The sequence below is a fragment of the Equus caballus genome, chromosome 3, assembly GCF_041296265.1.
Source record: "Equus caballus isolate H_3958 breed thoroughbred chromosome 3, TB-T2T, whole genome shotgun sequence".
Lineage (NCBI taxonomy): Eukaryota > Metazoa > Chordata > Mammalia > Perissodactyla > Equidae > Equus > Equus caballus.
Window position 1 is genome coordinate 36,172,881 of NC_091686.1, and position 12,985 is coordinate 36,185,865.

General features: G+C 47.7%; 1 protein-coding gene across 20 annotated transcripts in view; it reads right to left on the reverse strand.

The window, feature by feature from the left end:
* FANCA (FA complementation group A) overlaps positions 1-12,985 on the reverse strand; it is a 57,104-nt gene that overhangs the window by 8,438 nt on the left and 35,681 nt on the right. For 14 of the 20 annotated variants that reach the window (XR_011437435.1, XR_011437433.1, XR_011437432.1 and 11 more), the window contains 7 exons: positions 12,754-12,941; positions 11,115-11,211; positions 9,798-9,974; positions 7,109-7,182; positions 5,023-5,151; positions 1,639-1,723; positions 24-190 (listed from right to left, as the gene is read on the reverse strand). Coding sequence is in view for 11 of the 20 variants with exons in the window: in XM_070263195.1 (XP_070119296.1) it covers positions 24-190; positions 1,639-1,723; positions 5,023-5,151; positions 7,109-7,182; positions 9,798-9,974; positions 11,115-11,211; positions 12,754-12,941 (917 nt within the window). In the remaining 9 variants the exon portion in view is untranslated. Of the gene's footprint in view, positions 1-23; positions 191-975; positions 1,250-1,638; positions 1,724-4,593; positions 4,947-5,022; positions 5,152-7,108; positions 7,183-9,797; positions 9,975-11,114; positions 11,212-12,753; positions 12,942-12,985 lie in introns of those variants that run through there. The other 6 variants (XR_011437436.1, XR_011437434.1, XR_011437437.1 and 3 more) reach the window with 5 other exon arrangements.

Below are 12,985 nucleotides of genomic sequence, written 5' to 3' on the forward strand. Positions count from 1 at the left end.
TCTGAGATGTGGTGCTAGGTTACCGTTTGTACATGAGCAGCTCCTGCTGTCTCCGAAGGCGGGCGGCCACGTCCCACCCACTTGCCAGAGCCTGGAGCCGTCTGCGGAAAACCCTGAAAAGGAAGTGCCCCCGAGAGGAAGAGTGGCTGTAGGGTGCCGCGGGGCCCTGCTCCAGGTCAGCAGCCATCTCCTGGAAAAAAGGAAGGCCAAGATGTTCACATACATTTCTCTCTGCTTCCAGGTGGTTCTCTGGTCCCAAATGTGAAGGCAGAAAGTCCTTGGGGCTCAGCCCCAGCTGAGACCCTGAAACAGGCTTGGGTGGGTTTGGGGGAGAGGTCTCCACAGGGGCTAGGAGGAGTGAGTGGGACAAGCCTTTTTACCTGGAAATCACTGAAAAACTGCACGAATTTGCCAAAATAAAATAAGAACAGTACAAAGGACACCTTTACCCCGATTCACTTATGGCTAACATCTCACCATGTGTATCGTTTGCTCTTTCCCTGTACGCACAGGTGTGTGCACAATTTGGGGGTAAATCACATACACAGGGCACACACAGCAGGCACCTGATCAATGCCTGTGGACTGAAAGCACACACACGCATGTGCACACTACCCACCTGCAGACAGACGCAGAGCTAGAACAAGCCAAGCACCCACCTCTTATCACATGTGACCCCAAACCCCACGACTCGCGCTGTGTCTGCCCTCCCTGCTCACTCTTCCTTCCACAGCCAGTTATGATAGACATGGAGGACAAGAGTCAAGATGAGGGATCAGGGGATTCAGGTCTCTTTTTTGTGGGATGTTTCACTCATTTGTTAGTAAATTTTCCCAGTGCTCCAGACCACACCCTCCATGGTTTCTCTTTCATTCCCACATTTTCCAAATTCAGGCACCTTAAGGTGGCAGCCAAGACACCATCAAGAAGCATGAAATCCACACAGAGACTCTTATAAAACAGAACCGCACGTACATTTCCAAAGGTCCAGGTTCCCAGTGTACACAGTGGATGTGAAAGCAGAGGGGCCTTGTCTGCACTTGGACCCCAGAGCTTACTCTTAGGGTGTGACGTTTATCATCCTCAAAAGATCAGAGGAGAGCAGGCATGTCAACTGCAGAATGCGGAATTTCAAATGAGAGCACCACTTCCGCACTCTCGGAAGCGCTCGTGCCTCGGTGAAAAGCACGGGATGGCCTGTGGAGGTGCCGGATGGCCCATGGAACAGGGGTCTCCTGGCCTCTGGACTCTGCCAAGTGGAGGGTTATTTATGTCATTTCTCAGAGCCTGACATCCAAATTGAGCAGCCAAGAGTTAGAAAGCAGAAAATAGCGGAGTTGCAACCATTTTACTATCAAAGTTAGTATTTTCTTAATTTCCTCTATTTTCAAATTTTAAATGTCCCAAAGCCTAAAGATGGTCTCAACAGCACAGCTTTTGTTTCTGTATCTCTGTGATGTTCTCTGGTGAAGTGAGTTCACAGAGCACAGTCACTCTGGGTCTGGGCCATTGTGTGCATGATGTGTTTTCATTCTGCTTGGTTGCCTTAGGACCCATTAAGGATATTCATAATAAATATCTTAATAGCAGATAGCTTATATGCAGTGAACACACTGAATTTTGCATCTTCTAACTCACCTGCAATCTGGAAAAAATATCTCGATTTCCTGTGCAGCCACCAAGAACCAAATCAGAATTCTCTGAGTGGTTGTGACTCCTTGAACTGAAATGAAAATACAATAAAAGCCTCGTAAGTACCTCCCATCTGTCCTGGAGTTTCCGCTTCTCCTCCTGCCTCCAATGGTGTTGGTCCCAGAGCCAGAGGTCCCTGGAGACTTCGTGACACTCACAGTAATCAACAACAAACTACAGAACCTTCTACAACAAAATACTAGCAACCCAAATCCAGCAACATATAAAAACAATTATGTATCAGGACGAAGTAGGATTTATCCCAAGAATGCAAGGTTGGTTCAACATCCAAAAATCAATTATTTGTAATACACGTACAATAGAATAAAAAAACCACATGATCGGGGCTGGCCCTGAGGCTGAGTGGTTAAAATTCCATGTGCTCTGCTTTGGTGGTCCGGGTTCACAGGTTTGGGTCCTGGGTGCAGACCTACTTCACTCATCAGCCATGCTGGGGTGGCATCCCACATACAAAACAGAGGAAGACTGGCACAGATGTTAGCTCAGGGCAAATCTTCCCCACAAAAATAAAAATTAAAATTAAAAACCCTATATGTGATCATCACAATAGATGCAGATAAAACATGAGACAAAATTCAACACTTTCATGATAAAAACCCTCAACAAAGTAGTAGAAGGGAACTTCCTTAACCTGATAAAGGGCAACTATGAAAAAACCGCAGCTAACATCATACTTAGTGATCAAAGACTGAAAACCTTCCTCCTAAGATCATGAACAAGACAAAGATGTCCTATCTTACCACTTCCATTCAATACCGCACTGGAAATTCTAACCAGGAAAATTCAGCCAGAAAAAGAAATAAAGGGTATCCAGATTGGAAAGAAAAAAATTAAACCATTTCTATTCACAGACGCCACAATCTTATATATAGAATATCCTAAAGAATCCACAATAAAAAACTATTAGAGCAAATAAGCGAGTTCAGCAAAATTGTAGGATATGAAATCAATATACAGAAATCAGTTTTATTTCTATACACTAGCAAGGAATAATCCAAAAATGAAATTAAGACAATAATTCCATTTAGAATGATGTTAAAAAGAACAAAAATACATTAAAAATTTAACACAGAAGTACATGATTTGTATGCTAAAAACTAAAAAACATTACTGAAAAAAAATTAAGTAAAAATAAATGAAAAGACATCCCATGTTTATGGATAGGAAGATTCAGTACTGTTTAAGATGGCAATCCTACCCAAATTGATCTACAGGTACAATGCACTTCCTATCGGAATCCCAGCTGGTTTTGTAGAAACTAACAAGCTGATCCTAAAATTCATATGGAATCGCAAAGGACACAGAATAACCAATCTTGAAACAATCAGAAAAAACCCTCACACGTATGGTTAATCGATTTTTCACAGGGGTACCAAGACCATTCAACAGAGAAAGGACTATCTCTTCAACAAAAGGTGCTGGGACAACTGGATCTCCACAGGCAAAATTATGAAGTTAGATCCCTAACTTACACTATGTACAAAAATTAACTCAAAATGCATCAAAAGCCTAAATATAAGAACTAAAACCAAAACAGATGAATTAGACAATCAAAATTTAAAACTTTTATGCATCAAAGTACTAACTATGCTGAAGTACATAAAGGAAAATATGAGCACAATAAGTAAATTTCAGCATACTCCAGTGAGGGAGTGAAAAGATGACTCATAGAATGAGACAAAAACATTTACAACTTATACATCTGATAGGGAGCTGGTATCTAGACTATATAAAGAACTCAGAACTTACTAAGACAAATAACCTAATTTTAAAATGGGCAAAGGAACTGAATAGACACTTCTCCAAAGAAGATACACAAAAGTCAAGCAAATGAAAAGATGCTCAATGTCATTAGCCATCAGGAAAAAGCAAATAAAACCATAAAGAAATATAACATTGCACATCACTAGGATGGACATTATCAAAAAACCAGATAACAATAACATTGCTGGTGATAATGTGGAGAAATTGGGACCCTCCTATACTGCTGGGGAGAATGTAAAACGGTGCAGTTTTGGAAAACAGTCTGGTCATTCCTCAAAAAGCCAAATGTAGGGTAAGACCCAGCAATTCCATTCCTAGGCATAGGCCCAAGAAAAATGAAAACACAGGACCACACAAAAACCTGCAGACAAATGTTCACTGCAGAATTATTCATAGCCAAAAAGTGAAAACAACCCAAATGTCCATCAACTGATGAATGGATAAACAAAATGTGGTATATCTTCCATGGAATATTATTCAGCCATAAAAAGGAATGAAGTTCAATACATGCTACAACAAGGATGAACTCTGAAAACATTATTCTGAGTAAGCCTGACACAAAGAACCACATATTGTATGCTTCCATTTATACAAAATGTCCAGAATTGACAAATCTGTAGACAGTAAATTCATGGTTGCCAGGGGCTGGAGGGCATGCACAGACACTCATTGATTTCGCCCTGGGCACACATACTTGTCTGTCCCTCTTGAGCTGCTCTCAAGAGCCCTAGGGAAAACCAAAGGACAAGAGGAGTGGCCCGAACTTCAGTTTGCTTGGCATGTGTTGTTCCTGGCCACTAAGTGTGGCAGGAGGAACTCCAGTGCTTGGTGCTACTGAAATGTAACATGAGTTTGTAAGAGTTGTGCCGAGTGGACTACACGTTTACTGATCCTTGTGGAGAACAGAAGGGCACTGGGAGAAGCAAAGGTGTCTGTGTTGTGTCTTCAGTAACCATTTGCCTGGACATCGTTTCTTAAGAGTGTAATGACAGGATTCATTTTCTATGATTGAAGTAAAATAATGTATCACCTGAAACGTAGAAAATGGAATTTCTCATGACCTCACCACCATGACACGGCAATCATGAGGATGAAGAGAGAAAACAGATACTTCAGCAGAAATACACCCAACACAGCCTAGACGCTACGGCCTCCCGGCCTGTTGTGGCAGTCAGTCCATGGCAGTCTGCACGCACCTGGGATGGTAACACTGGGCAGTGCTCACCACTTGCCAGACCTTTCGTCCCACTTTTCACCTTTGCTGATCCTGAATACCAGGTGACATAGGAGAAAGATAAAGCTGTTGCCACTGGCAAATAGATACACATGAAGAAAAGTGATCCAGGAAGCTGACCTTTATTTCTCCTGGACTCAGACTGAACTGACCCAGGAAACTGGTCTTTATTTCTTCTGGACTCAGGCTTACCATCAGGACATGTTCAGTTCTGCCTCGTACAATACAAACTGGACTGAGAGAAACAAGAACACAAGCTCAGAAGGACCAAAATCAAAAGTCAGACCCTTTTTGGCATTAGCATTGCTAACCTTTGGCAGAAGTCCAGCAGCACATCGACAAGAACTGTGCACGCTGTCTCCAGGTCTCCATCGCAGCCCCCTGCAGCAGCCGGCTGGGGCAGGAAATGCTCGTGGATCGCCCACTGGTGGAAGTCCCGCCTGCAACAGCAAACACCAAGGTCTGCGCTAAGAAAGCTGTAAGCAGGGGCTCCTGTGCCTGGGAAGTGAGCCCACAGCAAGGGGCACAGCACCAGCAGGGGTGGCATCAGGGGCCGGGGACTGTGGGAAGGCCTTCTACCACTAATCAAGGCCCACTTGGGCCATCCGCTGGGTGACTGCAGACACATGGCTCCTGAGCTGGGGAGTGGAGTGGGCACCTGCACCCTGTCCAGGCTGAGTCATCATCCCAGGATGCCTGCGAACTGCCCCTAGGTCCACTAGCAAAGGTGTCCAGATGTGGACTAGGCCCAGATGCCCATGGGAGGTCTGAAGGACATAGTAATTGAGAACTGCAGCACAGAGAGCCACCAACACTGCAGTCTCTTTATGTAGAAAGAGCCAAACCCAACTAAGACGTCCCCATACCACCACAAGGGGGCAAGGGACGGAGGGGACAGAGGGCAGGTGCTTCCTCCACGCCATGGGGCACTTGCACAGAACACACCTGAGTGTCCCTTGTGCAATTAAAAAAGGAAAGAAAGGAAATCTCAGAACACATGGTGACCTGAGAGCAAGTTAAGAAATGGTCACAGCAGAAATTTCTTATTTTCCTACTGGAAAGAGGAGGGGAAGGGAAAGAGGAATGAGACCCAAGGACAGGTGACCCTTTGAAGGAAGCACTCACAAAGCCCGCTTGGTGCAAACCTGAACAGTAAACAGTTATTTTGTTGGAAAAAGCAGTTTATTGTTCTTTTCATCACAGCAGCTTTTCTATTTGTTCCATCCAGAATCTGACACTATGATACAAGCGCAGGGAGACACAGCACTCCACGTGTGTGGGAAGGGTCTCTGAACACATGAAGGACAGTGGCTCAAGGACAGCTGATGTGACCCTTGCCCTCAGCTGCCCCCCTGGGGTCTCTGTGCCCCTCCGGGGTCTCTACAGCACATTTCCCTCCCTGACCTCCACCGCTCAAACCCACAGCCCTGCCAGCACCCTGCTTGCATGCCCAGAACAGCACGTCTGACCTCCCAACGGTCTCATAATGGGCCCTGGGACCCACATGGGCTCAGACCTTGCTTCACCTGCTCCCGGGGCCACCACTTCAAAGCCAGCGCTCCATGAGGCATTGGTCCGGTCCTCTGGCTCCCCAGCTGGCCAAGTGTGGGAGACAGCAGCGGGCTGGCCGACAAGAGCTGAGAACTCTCAGGCTCCCTGGCAGGACTCAGGATCCCACCACAGCCCCTCATTACATGCAGCTTTCTCTGCTTCTCTCCCACCTTGGGTACGTGCGTTGGCTGCTTCCCCACCCCTCTCCAGGAACCCCCTCTCACAGCCCAGTCTGGTGTCTTCAGGGTGCTTGTCCCTTCCTCTAATCCATTCTATCTGTACAGGTGTACAGTTCTGTACAATTTCTTGGCAAGAAGGCCCAGTCAGGGTGTCAGGAGTGGAAGTGCAAGTGGGGACCCTGTGGGCATCGGCACCCTATATATGCACAGAGGTGCCATATGGGCAGGCTGGTCTCATTCAGTCTGCATCCTCAGCTTCTACAACATTCTAGAAATGTCTGGTAAACAGTAGGAACTCAGTTTGTTGAAGACAGGAATGAATGAATGAAATTGTCCTCACAGGTTATACGTTAAACTGAATATTAAATTGAGGATATAATGACAAAACTTTGACTTTAAGACAATGTAGAAAACTATAACATTTTAAAGGGCAGATCCATTTAAATACTTACCTTTCCTTTTTTCTTTTTTTTTTTGGTGAGGAAGATTGTCCCTGAGCTAACATCTATGCCAATCTTCCTCTATTTTGTATGTGGGATGCCACCACAGCATGGCGTGATAAGCAGTCCTAGGTCCACGCCTGGGATCCGAGCCTTCGAACCCCGTGCTGCTGATGCAGAACACGTGAACTTAACCACTATGCCACCGGGCCAGCCCCAGTACTCACCTTTCTGTATCTGAAAGAGAATCAACTTCAGGTTGAATTTCCAGTTCCAGCTGTAACCAGTCTCTGTAAGTTAACTGAGAGAAAAAGACCAACTGAATTTCACAAGGACCAGAAGTCATAGGTTGGGTTTATAAAAGTGTCATTGCATCTCGTGCACTGTGTTATGCTAACGTTGCCGCTGAAAGAGTCTCAGAGGAAGGGAACCGTGCTTGTGTCTGTCAGAAGAATCTCTGTCGTCATACCATTTCCCACTGTTAGACTGAGATGTGGGCACCAAGCCCTGATGATGAACTGACATATTGCTTAATTTAAGTCTGAATGTGAAGCTAACTAAAATCACTCAAATTGGTACTTTTTCCTTCTGGTGAGGAGGATTGGCCCTGAGCTAACATCTGTGCCAGGCTTCCTCTATTTTGCACATGGGGTACCGCCACAGCAGGCCTTGACGAGTGGTGTGTAGGTCTGTGCCCGGGATCTGAACCCATGAACTCTGGGCTGCCAAAGCAGAATGTGTGAACTTAACCACTATGCCACCAGGCTGACCCCCACAAATTGGTACTTTTAAACTGAATTCTCCAGCATACTGCCTGGTTTTGAATAGTTAACCTGTGGCATCCACAACCCGCGACAAACCTCTCAAGTTACTGTACAGCAGCACTAGCAAAGAAATCACTTTCTAGTTCACTTGAGTTAGGCAAATAACCAAAGAATAAACTTGATATAATAACATGCTTCAAATATTCACAGTAGCATATTTCTTGTTTTTAAATTCTTGGAACATCAACATTAAATTCCACACATCATCGGGGCTGGCCCGGTGGTGCAGCAGTTAAGTGCGCACATTCCCCTTCGGCGGCCCGGGGTTCACCGGTTCGGATCCCAGGTGTGGACACAGCACCACTTAGCACGCCGTGCTGTGGGAGGCGTCCCACATAGAAAGCAGAGGAAGATGGGCACGGATGTTAGCCCAGGGTCAATCTTCCTCAGCAAAAAGAGGAAGATTGGCAGCAGTTAGCTCTGGGCTAATCTTCCTCGAAGAAAAAAAAAAATTCCACACATCAACACAAAGACTAATCTCAAAACCTCACGTTTGCATGTGAAAAAGGACATCACAGGAACACACACGCAACATGCTCCCATTGTGTAAAGGCCAGAGCCAGGTGACACACGTGTGTGGCCAAGCAGGAGGAGCAAGGCCAGGGTTACCCAGAGATGGGACAGTGGCCCTGAGATGCAGGTGAGGTGCCTGCTGAGCAGCCGGTGGGCACAATGCTCCTGCACCTTTACTCTTCATGGGAAACACAGACTGTCCAACCTACTCTTTTATTATTAATTTTTTGTTGAGGAAGATGCGCCCTGAGCTAATATCTGTGCCAGTCTTCCTCTATTTTTTGGTATGTGGGCCACCAGCACAGCATGGCCGCTAACAGAGGGGTGTTAGTCTGCGCCCAGGAACCAAACCTGGGCTGCTGAGGCAGAGCACACTGAACTTAACTGCTAGGCCACCAGGGCTGGCCCCAGAGCAACTCTTTGTTTTTTTTTTTGAGGAAGATTAGCTCTGAGCTAACATCTGCTGCCAATCCTCCTCTTTTTGCTGAGGAAGACTGGCCCTGAGCTAACATCTGTGCCCATCTTCCTCTACTTTATATGTGGGACACCTATCACAGCATGGCTTGCCAAGGGGTGCCATGTCTGCACCTGGGATCTGAACTGGTGAACCCTGGGCCGCTGAGAAGTGCAACGTGCAAACTTAACCACTGCGCCACCAGGCCAGCCCCCCAGAGCAACTCTTGATTAACTGACATTTGTTATCAGTTCCATGGAGTGGATCCCGACTCCCAGGGCCCTGTGGACAGCAGAGCAGAGCCCTGCCTCGCCTGTCACGCCGTCCTCTCCCCTCCTGGCGCTCAATGAGACGATGCCCCACTGCCACTCATACGGTTTTCAGGGCCAGTTTTGTCAGAAGTGGGTGGCCAGGTCCTCCTTCCTAGTCTGTCTTAGTCTGGTAGTTCCACTGAAATCTGCCCATCATGGGTGACCCCGCTGGTATTTGAAGTACCAGTGGCAGACATTTCAGCACCACAGCCACCTGCAGCCACCACTGTATGACAACCGACAAAGGGGTGGTGTGGTTCCAAATGGGAAATGAACCTGGGCCTTGGCAGTGAGAATGGCCAATCTTAACCACTAATAATTAATATAGTTAACGATAAAAGAATTTAAAAATTATAATAGAACAGTTGAGAATTTATCTAAAGATCAAAACAAGCAGGCAAACATCCAAGAAATAAATGAAAAGTTATGAAAAGGGAGCAGAGACTACCAACACAGGCATGTTGGCTGGAGCGGGCCATGGTTCCCAGGGACTGCGCTCTGAAAAGCCCAGCCCAAATCGGAGCCTGGCAGATATGTTTAAAATATGTTTTTATCACCCTTAAAATTTTCTGCAAAATGCTACTACTGAGAGGAACTGGGCAAAGATCAGATGGGATCTTTCTGCCTCATTTCTTACATCTGCGTGTGAACCTACACTGATCCCAATAACACTTTCAATCAGTCCCGTCTGTGCTGCTCGGCATCACCAGCTCAGGCCCACCGCCTGCCCATCACGTCCTCAGGGAGCCCCGAGTCCACACCCCAAACCCCTGGGCGTTAAGACGAGGTGAGAAGTAGGGACAATGGGACCTACATGAAATTGCTTCTCCTTCAATAACTCCTGGAAGGTTCTCTGTCTCCACAGACAGAGGGCAGCTCGCTGCCAGTCCATGGAGGGCAGGCCCGAGGGCTTCCAGGCAAGGCCGGCTGTGTCCTCCTGAGAGAGAGGGTCTCGGGCTTCGGAGAACAATCTGAACACCAAGAACTGAAACTGAAAGAGACACTGAAACTGAAAATACGTGAGTGACCTGGCTGTGCACAGCACGGCAGTGTGGAGACCCCGCAGCGGCCTCACCAAGCCCTCGTGGGGCCCTGGGCACCCTGTGTCCACCGTTATAGATGGCATTTCAGGGAGCAGCCTGTATGTAAACCCTGGCACATCTGCCTCCTTGGGCGAACTGCCCCGAAGCAGGCTCCCTGGGCCTGACTGCCCTCCACAGGGAGGAGCTGGTCTAGCCCTGCAGCCGCGAACAGCCGTGCTCCCAGACTTTTGCAGCACTGGTCTTTTCACGAAAAAGCTTACCAATTGCATAAGCAAAACACTTTCCAGCTGCAGGCTGATCAAGGGGACCACGGAGGAGGGCACAGCTGGATCGGAACTAGAGAGTGGGCTGGGGGACTTCCTTGTCTAGATCACTCCTCCTAATCTTCATTCCTTGCTTGAAAATTCGGGCATCTGGGACTAAGCTCCTCGATGCAAACAAGTGGGGAGCAGTGGTGCGCCCAGGATACCAGGCTGCTCCCAGTGCTGACTGCCTCGCCAGTTAGAGCCCACGAGGCTACCTCCCAAAGCTGCTCAGGTGACTTTAATGTGAAGCCTGGAACTGAGAACCAGGTTTCAACTTCACAAGAGATGTTCCCTAAAACTCTCCAGAAGGAGTAACACTTGTTCACATTGTAACTTCACTTCCAGCATTTGCGGTTTCTCACATGCACTGTTAAATTCCTCTGGTCTTCTAAGAAATGTAACAAGCATTCACTGGACGAGACACGTCTTTAGAGGAAATTCAGAGTTCTTCTTTAAATGGAAAGATATTTTTTAATGAATATTTATCTTCTTATATCCCTATTTTATAAATACCAGTTTCTGTTTCTCCTAAAAAAGGGAGGGGCATTTGTAGCTGTCATCTTACATCCCCTCATTTTAACTCAGAACACAAGGAAAAAGCAGTGTTTGGCCCACGCAGATAGTTGTGGCAGCCTCTAAGAGGTGGCCTGGGGAATCACAGAGCACAGGGCTGCACACCGAGAAAGGACTCTCAGCCAGCAGCGACCGTGGACTTTGGGCTGGAAACCTGCATAAAACTGGAGACTTAGAGGAGAATGGAAAAAGGAAACCTAATAGACCTACCTTTTTTATAAGGCCTGGAGATAAACAGCAGTACAAAATATCACGTGACTGGGAAGAAAACTTACACAAAGAATAAGAAATTGCCGCTGTACAAAACCTGAAAATAGAAAATAGAAATTGTAGAAATGTGATCCGTGCAAAATAAGGGACGAAAGAAAAGTCTGCATTTCAAGAGTGAGCTGAGTGCGTTCTACGGCAGCCGGCCTGCAGACAGTCCTCGGCCTCAGCCCCTCCGAGCACTTGAGAATGGCCCGCATGGGCCATCTGGTCTGAGCTCGTCCACACTGACGGCAGAGACTCAGACAACACGTGAACATTCAGACTCTGTGCAAACAAGGGCTTGCTTCCACTGCCTGTGAAAAGCCACAGCCAGAACAAACAGAATGGAGTCTGGAGACGTGATGGGGGTGTTACTCGTGTAATTACGTAAAAAGGGCTTTTTTTTTAGCAAGTGTTAGCAAATTATTCATTTTTCCTTCCTAAAAAAAGTCTGCAGAACCAGAGAGAAGCATGCTCAATTTTAAACTAAGCCTGGGGCAGCCTTTGCCCACCATGGTCAGCTGTGAAGTGTGGGAGAGGAGACCAGTGAGAAGAGAGACCAACCTCAGGGCCCAAAGTCAGGAAGATGGCGTGGAAGAAATGGGGGACCACAGCGCCTACACGACTGACTCCTGGTGGGGTCTGTCAGGTGCTGCCACAAGCCCAGGAGGGGCTGGACCACTCTGCCTCCCACTGTGGATGGCGAGGACAACTGGTGGGCGGTGGTATGGGGCAGGCTTTCCTGTGCTCGTCTTTCCCTGCTCCATTGCACTCCTTATGCCTTTTGTCAGTTCTGTCGATGAACTGTGACCACAGTCCCAGCCAAGAACTCCCACCGGAGCCTCCTGGCTTCTGTTGGGACCCTCTGTCTATTCACCCTGGCAGCCATAGCAAGCCCTACAGACCCAAGTCACACCGGGACTTCCCAGGGCTCCACCCACTCAGCACATTGGGACACAGCCCTGCTCTCCCCGGCAGGCAGTTGCCCTCACTCCCACCTGCCCACCTCTCCCAATACCTGGCGCCTTGCATCATGCTCCACGCTCGCTGTCGACTTACCAGGTGCCCCCACACAGACGGGCGGGGTTGATGCGGTAAGCAGACAGCGGCGTGTACACTGGCACAGACCTGTAGGGTAATGGGCCTCAAGACCCTGTAAGGTGACTTTCTCTTTGAGCAGGGCAGTTCCCTGTGCAGGAGTTTATCCTAGAGAAAGAGCTGTGGCCCAGGGTTGCTCACCACAGGGAAATCCAGGAACCTAACCAGAGGGATGGGTCCGACCAAGCACCAGGCGCCCCAGTACAACACGCAGCAGCTCCCACCACGACCTGGAAGAACGCTTAGTGACGTGGAAGGGCGTCTACAGTCTATTGTTAGCGTCTTCAAAGGCAGTTTGGTAAAGCAGGATGATCTCATTTTTTTCAAACAGAGAAACACACACATATAAATACACACAAAATAAGATTCTGGAAGGACATATCCCCAAATATTAATGAGTCATTATCTGTGGAGCACAAGTATTTTTGCTAATTCTGTCAAATGTGTTACTTTCGTCAAGAGAGAGAAGAGAGGTGACTGAGGGACAAGGGGGAGAACTCACTTCAGGCACAAGCACGAGGACTCTGCGGTCCTGCACGTCAGGAGGCTGTTGAAGAACTCAGGGATGGAGAGATCCCTGGCAGGGGCAGGAGGGCCCACATGCACCTCCGGGAGCACAGATCTGGACTCGCCAAGGTGGACAGCCAAGGCAGCCAACCCCAACACATGTGAGGCACTCAGGCTTGGGCCCTAAAATGAGAAAAGAAAGTGGTTCTGCAGGAGGGAACGGGTGA